The sequence below is a fragment of the Linepithema humile genome, chromosome 8, assembly GCF_040581485.1.
Source record: "Linepithema humile isolate Giens D197 chromosome 8, Lhum_UNIL_v1.0, whole genome shotgun sequence".
Lineage (NCBI taxonomy): Eukaryota > Metazoa > Arthropoda > Insecta > Hymenoptera > Formicidae > Linepithema > Linepithema humile.
Window position 1 is genome coordinate 367,988 of NC_090135.1, and position 9,054 is coordinate 377,041.

The 9,054-nt window shown below is 44.1% G+C and overlaps 3 protein-coding genes across 3 annotated transcripts; all 3 read left to right on the forward strand.

Moving 5' to 3' along the window:
- Window positions 1-657: 657 nt before the first annotated feature.
- On the forward strand, window positions 658-1,785 carry LOC105668351 (uncharacterized). The gene has a single exon (XM_012360727.2). It carries the CDS (start codon window positions 658-660, stop codon window positions 1,783-1,785), a length of 1,128 nt encoding a protein of 375 aa, XP_012216150.2.
- Window positions 1,786-3,322: 1,537 nt separating this feature from the next.
- Window positions 3,323-4,660, forward strand: LOC137001512 (uncharacterized protein F54H12.2-like). Its single transcript, XM_067360525.1, has one exon. The coding sequence runs from the start codon at window positions 3,323-3,325 to the stop codon at window positions 4,658-4,660; it is 1,338 nt and encodes a 445-aa protein (XP_067216626.1).
- LOC137001776 (uncharacterized) lies at window positions 3,884-5,922 on the forward strand. Its single transcript, XM_067360920.1, has one exon. It carries the CDS (start codon window positions 4,735-4,737, stop codon window positions 5,806-5,808), a length of 1,074 nt encoding a protein of 357 aa, XP_067217021.1. The 5' UTR covers window positions 3,884-4,734; the 3' UTR covers window positions 5,809-5,922.
- The last annotated feature ends 3,132 nt before the right edge of the window (window positions 5,923-9,054 follow it).

Here is a 9,054-nt window from a genome sequence, read left to right on the forward strand (position 1 = left end):
GCCCTATCCGAACGACGAAGCCGAGAGATGGAAGATGTACAAAGAGGCTCTTTGGCGATATCTTCACTTTGTACGAGTAGCACACGGACGACGAAATCAAGACGCGCGTAACGCCGAGGAAGAAGAAGAGGAAGAAGACGCGATGGACACTCGCGAAGAAGAAGTACCGCCGAGCGATCTCTCATTCGCTCCGGGCTCTAGTCGTGCGAGAAGCCTCCCGAAAGAACACGACGCGAGTCTCGGGGTGATGAAAAGCGTCGAAAGAATAGTGGAAAGCGTACCGAAATCTTACCGTGCCGAAGCTCGCTTACTGACGAAACGCTTGCTCGATAAAGCATCGTCGACTAGAATTAACTGGGACGAGTACGGAGTCGTGACCATAGACGGTAACGTCGTAAAAGATTCAAATATCTCAGACCTGATAAACGAGGCGATGCGCGATAGAAAAACCGTGAAAGCCGCGGGAAGAGTTCAGTTCGCGCGATTACTTCACGACTTGAACATTCCCTCCGCACTAGTGAGAAATAAAAAATTATTAACAGCCGGTTCTTCGCAAAATATCGCGAAACTTACCGGTCCTGCGGCGAGTTCCACTCCTCAGAGAAACACGGATTCTCCACCAGCGAGACGCCTGTTCGAATGGAGTAAATTGGAATGATGGCTCTTGAAAAATTGTACTACGATCCCGCGCATTATGCCGGCTATTCGGCTGTCGATAATCTGTTTCGCGCGGCGAATTTGCCCCGTAACAATGTCGAGCGATGGCTCGAAGCGCAAGACGCCTACACACTGCATCGTCCATTGCGACGGAAATTTCCGCGAATGCATTACAACGTAACGAATATCGACGATCTGTGGGAGGCAGATTTGATCGAACTCCGAAATCTCAAAAGTTACAACGAGAGATATTCGTATTTACTCGTGATTATCGATGTACTTAGTAAATACGTCTGGGTAGAACCATTGCGCGACAAAACGAGTAATTCCGTAATGAGAGCTTTTCAGAACGTGCTCTCGAGAAGTAACGGACGCGCGCCCGTATACCTGCAAACGGACAAGGGTAAAGAATTTGTCGGGCGATCGCTACAAAAGTTTTTGGAAGAAAATGACATTCGTTTTCGCGTAGCCCGCAATCCGGATGTCAAAGCAGCCATCGTCGAGCGCTTTAACAGAACGTTGAAAGAACGAATGTGGCGTTATTTTACGCATAAAAATACACGACGCTACATCGATGTTTTGCAGAATATCGTAAACGCCTATAATCACACCCGTCATTCGAGCACCAGAATGCAACCGTATGCTGTTACGAGAGAAAATGCGCGTATCGCGTGTGAAAATATAACGCGCCGATGGAGGAGCAACGGCGAAGCGAACGAAAAACGCCGAAAGGCTAAATACCACGTCGGTGATCACGTTCGTATCAGTAGAGCAAAGGTCGTCTTCGAGAAAGGATACGAGGCGCGGTGGAGTGAGGAGATATTTCGAATTCATCGCATACTCGATTGGCGAAAACCACGTGTGTACGAGCTGAGCGATTTAGCGGGAGAAGTCATAGACGGTATTTTTTACGAACAAGAATTGGCTCGGGTTGAGAAAAACTTGCAGGAGGAGGAGTTTATCGTCGACCGTGTGATAAGAAGCCGGGGTCGCGGTAATAATAAGCAGGTGCTGGTTAGCTGGCGTGGTTATCCCAGTAAGTTTGATTCTTGGATCCCTGCTTCGAGTTTAACCCCGCTTGTTCAAAATGAGGACGGATCAATTTTTCTTGATTCTTCCCAGCAATAGCAGTATGCGTTATTTTCCGCACAATGCAACCACTTCCTTTACCACGGAATTACCTCAACCTATACACTTACACGGCGAATGGGAAGTCGCGCTTAACGAGATCCAATTTCCCACTACTTTTTTACACATAAACCACGTTGAAAATGTCATTAGATTCGTCGATATTGAAAATGGACACGAGACGAGGAAAAACGGGGCGCCGTTAACGTCGACGGAAGGCGTAATACCGAATGGTATTTACAAAAATATCGAGGAACTTATCTCCGCTATTAATTCGTCTTGCAAAGATGCGAATTCGCATATTAACTTGAAACTAGAAGACGCTAGCGGCGGTAAAATCTTGTTCAACATTACATGCGATGAAAATAAATGCAATCTGATTCATCATATGAACGTTTCCGATAATCTACTACGAATACTCGGCTGCGGCGGGGCCATACCAACGCCTAGCAATCGCCTACAAACCACATATACCACGCTCACTGCGACTAAACCTAATTCCAAAGATATTTTTACAGCGCCTTTTATTAAACTCGGGTTTAAAACGGAACAAGGAGTGCGCGCTGGAAGTTTCTATACCGTCGAACCGCACGGATTGCTGCGCGGTATTCCCGATAAACTCTTTGTTTATTGCGATATTTGCGAACCTTATATAACCGGCGATGTGCAAACTCCACTTCTTCGAATAGTACCGGTCGAGCTGCAACATTACGGACATTATTACGCGTACGGCGCGAGTCAAGTGAAACATTTCTCCGTCCCGCATTATATCCCATTACGACAAACGTATTTCCGCAGGATTGAAATAGATATAAAAGATCAATTCGGAAAAAGAATACCATTCCAATCGGGAACGCTAACGGTGACGTTGCACTTTAGACGTTTCCAGTAAGAAAAAATCAGTCGGAAAAGCCGCTCGCTATGGCTAGACCGGAGGACCACGAATATTACGATAGCGGAGGTAGGAGCGGAGGAATCACGAGGGTTTTCGTCGGAGCACCCTATCAACGAGGACACGGAATCGGTAGTTTTCTCGGAGGATTATTCAGGAGGGTGCTTCCTTATCTGAGTAAAGGTGTACGAGCGGTTGGTAAAGAAGCTTTACGAGCCGGCGTTAACGTGATGGAGGATGTCGAAAATAATACGCCGTTCAAGGAGGCGGTCAAATCTCGTCTCAAGGAATCAAGCGGAAATCTCAAAAGAAAAGCCAAAGAAAAAATAACTAGCTTGATGAAGGGAACAGGTTATAAAGTATCCGCGAAAACAGCTGCGCTTCAGTTTCCTTTCTTCAGTCACGTAAGACGCAACGCTGCTTCTAAGCGCCGTCGTCGTCAGACGAACAAAAAGAAATCGTCGAAGAATAGCAACGCGCGAAGAAAAATCACGAACAAAAAAAGGGCAACGAAGAAAATACGCACGGCAGGTAGAAAGACCAACAACAAAAAAAGCCATCCACAGGACGCTGCCGTCGAGTCAAGAAACGCAGTGTAGCCGACATATTCTCTTAATCGACGTGTGAATTAGGAATTTACGGAGCATGTCCTTTCTTCATACACATTCAAACGAGTGCTTAAAGAGTGAACTCGATCTCTTTTCTTTACCGCCTACACAAACCAGCATCGAGAGATCGCAATGGATTTATTACAAACCCGTAACGTCGCTCGCGGACGACGCGCCTATAGAATTCGTCATACCCGGCCATGGGGAAGATTATCTAGATCTCACACACACCATGTTGAGTCTTCGCGTACGCGTAGAATCTTCCCCCCTAGCAGGAGGCGGTACCGCCGCTGGCACCCCCGAGTTCAAAGTAGGCCCTGTAAATCATTTACTGCATTCCATGTTCAACCAAATCGACATATATTTCAATCAAAAACTCGTGTCACCCCCAAACAACGCTTACGCGTATCGGGCTTACATCGAGGCGTTATTAAATTATTCTTCACCCGCAAAAAACTTCCATCTGACCTCCTGCTTGTGGGACGCGGATACCCCGGGCTTAATGGACGCTCTCCTAGAGTCGCAAGCCACGAATCAGGCACTCGTGAGACGCTCGCGTTACATTCGAGACGGACAGGCGTTAGATCTTATAGGGCATCTTCACTGCGACGTTTTCAATCAGGATAAATTCCTAATCAACGGGGTGGAAGTTAGAATGAGGCTCGTTCGCTCGAAAGATTCGTTTTGCCTCATGGAATCTAATTCGGTGTCAAAAATACGTCTTCTAGACGCTAGTCTGCTCGTTAGAAGAGCAAAGATAAGCCCCGGTGTGTTACTCTCGCACGCGAGAATGTTGAGTAAAACCACCGCCAAATATCCTCTCACAAAAGTCGAGGTTAAAACATTTACGATTCACGCCGGACTCGTAGGAGAATCGATAGATAATGTAATACTCGGACAACTGCCGAAACGTGTAATAGTCGGCTTTGTCGATAACAGAGCGTTTAATGGCGATAGAAAATTGAATCCGTTTAATTTCAAAAACTACGGTATAAATTTCTTTTCTCTGTATGCCGATGGTATGCAAATTCCCAGTAGGCCGTTACAACCGAACTTCTCGAAAGACGAAAAGCTTTACGTCGAAGCCTACCACACGCTCTTCTCGGGAACCGGCATTCACTTCTTGAACGAGGGAAATTCTATAAGTAGAGAGGATTATGCCCAGGGCTACACTCTTTTCGCTTTTGATCTTACCCCCGACTTGTCCGCTCATTGCGCCGGACATTGGAATCTCGCGAAACATGGTAGTTTGCGATTAGAAGTGAAATTTGATAAGGCGCTTACCACGACCGTTAATTGTATCGTTTATGCTGAGTTCGACAATATTCTAGAAATAGACTCCTCTCGACAAGTTATCGTCGATTTTGGCGGTTAGGTTTTTATAACGTCAAACCCCCCACCTCTACTACTACTACTACGTACATTTTTCCCTAACGTCTGTTTTCTTAAATGACGTGTAAAGCAACGGAAAGAGATTCAGTTTTGTTCGAGACGCGAACGGCGTCGCTTCGTTTGAAAAGAAAGAGCGAGTACTTGGACATAACCATGGATATAGTCATCGATATACAGGGTTTCCGCGATGCCGACGAGAAGTTTATTCCGAAAGAAGTGGCTGTTGTCGCGCTTAACTCCGCAATCATCGGACACTGGATTATGACGCCTCCCTATCCCTTTGACGATTTACCTGAAAAATCGAGACGAGAAAACAACTGGCTTTCGCGAAATTATCACGGAATCGAGTGGTTCGATGGCGAAACCGATCTTAAATGTTTCGTAATACAACTGCGAGAAATAACACGTCGAGTGCGCTACATCTATAGCAGGGGGCAAGAAAAGGCCCGCTATCTAAGGCGTCTACTTTCCAGAAACGTATATAATTTAGAAGGAATTTCTCCGGCGTTTAAAAATTTGCCGGAAGAAAAAGAGAGCGGACATCGGTGCTCTCACCACGGTTTTCGATTTTGCTCTACAGACAAATTTCTTTGCGCGTTACGCAACGCCGGCAAATTGAAACGTTGGATAGGCGCTCAAAACACCAGCAGTGAGTGTAGCATCGTTTCGAGCTGCGATGATCTTTCTCGTGAAAATTGGAGCATAAGCGAAAAAGCCGACAGCGGCGTTTTTATGAAAAAGAATAAAAATCTCGATATAATTCGCAATATCGAGGCGTGGCGTACGGAAAAAAAAGAAGAAGAAGAAGAAGAAGACAAGAATCAATCACGTAATTACATTGCAAAAGATATATCGTGTGTAAAGAAAGAAGAATATCCTACCGATAGCAACGCTCAACAAACCATCTCCGCACAATCATTCGAGAACGTCTACTCTACGCGTAAGGAGATAAACCCCTGCGACTCTACTATACAAATAATTCCTCGCGCACGAGCACCGTCTTGTTACGCGACAAATGAATTCGTTGGAAATCTTACACGCGTTGCGTCGTCTCAATGTCAGATATGTGGGAGTCTATCCTGCCGACAGACTACCGAGAGTGTGGACGAGGTCGACAGCCATTGTCGCTAATACAGACGAGCATGATCGCCCCGGAAGACACTGGGTCGCCTTCTACATCGACGAGTACGGTACCGGCACATATTTCGATAGTTACGGAATCCCGCCACACTCGGATCAACGATTTCATCTGCGACTTCGACGAAATTCCACCATGTATCGATGGAACACCGTGCAGCTACAAGGATTTTTTTCGCAAACATGCGGCCAATATTGTTGCGTGTTTCTTTACTATTTGTCTCTTGGTTACAACCTTGAGCAATTTCTTCGTCTTTTCACCGATGATTATAACCAAAACGACAGACTGATAGTATGCTTATATCGCAAAATTTTTCATTGTAAAAAAAATGAGCAAACGAAAGTACGTACAAGTACTTGTTGTAATATTCAACAATGTATTTTTAAAAATTTCAAATAAAACATTTTATTTTATATATTTAACATTTCTCGATGCATGCTTTGAAATAATATTTGTAATTCATACATTAATGTATACTTTTATCATTTATAATTAAATTTGATTCTATTGAAAATCATAAAATGTATAAACTTTATTTTGTCAGTTCAATTATGTATTCTTAAGAAAAAATTCCAAATAAACGATTTTGTATTCCATTTCTCGTGTTTGTTTCCTTCCTCTTTTCGCATGTTCCTGCACTCGACAATCCTTACAGCGCGCTCAATCCGCGGGGTGGCTCATTCCGTTCACGAGATATCGCTGCCACCTTAACCAGCATGCCGAATATCAGACTAAAAGTCGTCCGATCATTCGTCGCTGCGTTCTTTTGTTCGCTATACCGGCGCACGCTCTATACCGTTTGCACCCCCTTAGTCGTCATCTCGTCGAATATCGGTCTAGCAGAATCCACCGTTTGACTCCGTCGTTCTTTTGTTCTCCCATACTTGCCCGCTCACAGGTCGTAGTTCTATCATCCCCCGCTCGACACCTTGGCGATGTTTGTTTACATTTCCCATACCTGCCAGAGAGTCCGGGGTACCTCATATAGACGCGGCCCCACCGTAAATACGCTCCTTCACGAGGCGACTGTGTGACGTCGTTTGTTTTGACGTCCCATACCTGCCAGAGAGTCCGGGGTACCTCATGTAGACGCGGCTCCACCATAAATACGTCCCTTCCCTTCACGGACTAGAGGCGACTGTGTGACGTCGTTTGTTTTGATGCCCCATACCTGCCTGAGAGTCCGGGGTACCTCATGTAGACGCGGCTCCACCATAAATACGTCCCTTCCCTTCACGGACTAGAGGCGACTGTGTGACGTCGTTTGTTTTGATGCCCCATACCTGCCTGAGAGTCCGGGGTACCTCATGTAGACGCGGCTCCACCATAAATACGTCCCTTCCCTTCACGGACTAGAGGCGACTGTGTGACGTCGTTTGTTTTGATACCCCCTACCTGCCAGGTCCCATACCTGCCAGGCCCCATAGCTATAAATACGACCCTACGACTTATTTCATTTGATCTATAGGTAGCCATGCGGACTAGGACCAGGACTAGAAACCCAGCGATCCAGGTTCGAACCCGGTTTGGATTTTCTCAATTCGGAAAAAAATAAAAAGTTTACGTCATCCCGCGCCTGCCATAAATACGACCCTACGACTTATTTCATTAGATCTATAGGTAGCCCAGCAGACTAGGACCAGGACTAGAAATCCAGCGATCCAGGTTCGAACCCCGTTTGGATTTTCTCAATTCGGAAAAATAAAAATTTCCGCCATCTTGTCAACATCCGCCATCTTGTTTACCCGTAGCCGTCATCTTTTTTTCCCATCCCGTCAGAGAGGAGTGGGGGAATGTTTTGGCGCCAGACCCACCGCGGGGGGCCTAGACGGGGTAGGTGGTGGGGGTTTGTTGTGACGGCCCATACCTGCCAACATACTACTAACTTTTTTTAAAATATATACATACAAGTTTTTTTGAAAGGTTTTTTATTTAAATTTGGCGTCATTTTTTGATATCACCTCTTTTATAGGCAGAATATATAGCAAATTTTTATTTGGTTATATATACAACAACTTTTTTTGATTTGGTTATATATACAACTTTTTTTGATCGATATATACCGGAGCGAGGAACAGTCGACATATATCGATATATATCGTACAATAATCGATATATCCCGGAGCGGGAAACAGTCAATAAATATCGAACAACAATCGATATATACCGGAGCTGGGAACAGTCTATATATATCAATATATATCGAACAATAATCGATATATACCGGAGCGGGGAACAGTCGACATATATCGATATATATCAAACAATAATCGATATATTCCGGAGCGGGGAACAGTCGATGTATATCGATATATATCGAACAATAATCGATATATACCGGAGCGGGTAACAGTCGATATATACAATATATATCGAACAATAATCGATATATACCGGAGCGGGGAACAGTCAATATATATCGATATATATCAAACAATAATCGATATATACCGGAGCGGGAAACAGTCGACATATATGGATATATATCGTACAATAATCGATATATCCCGGAGCGGGGAACAGTCGATATATATCAATATACATCAAACAATAATCGATATATACCGGAGCGGGGAACAGTCGATATATATCGAACAATAATCGATATATAACGGAGCGGGAACAGTCAACATATATCGATATATATCGAACAATAATCGCTATATACCGGAGCGGAAAACAGTTGATATATATCAATATATATCGAATAATAATCGATTTATACCGCAGCGGGAAACAGTCGGTAAATATTGATATATATCGAACAATAATCGATATATCCCGGAGCGGAGAACATTCAATATATATAGAACAATAATCGATATATAACGAAGCGGGAAACAGTCGATATATATCGATATATATCGAACAATAATCGATATATACCGGAGCTGGAAACAGTCGATATATATCGAGATATATCGAACAAAAATCGATATATACCGGAGCGGAGTACAGTCGACATATATCGATATATATCAAACAATAATCGATATATTCCGGAGCGGGGAACAGTCGATGTATATCGATATATATCGAACAATAATCGATATATACCGGAGCGGGTAACAGTCGATATATATCAATATATATCGAACAATAATCGATATATACCGGAGCGGGGAACAGTCAATATATATCGATATATATCAAACAATAATCGATATATACCGGAGCGGGGAACAGTCGACATATATGGATATATATCGTACAATAATCGATATATCCCGGAGCGGGAA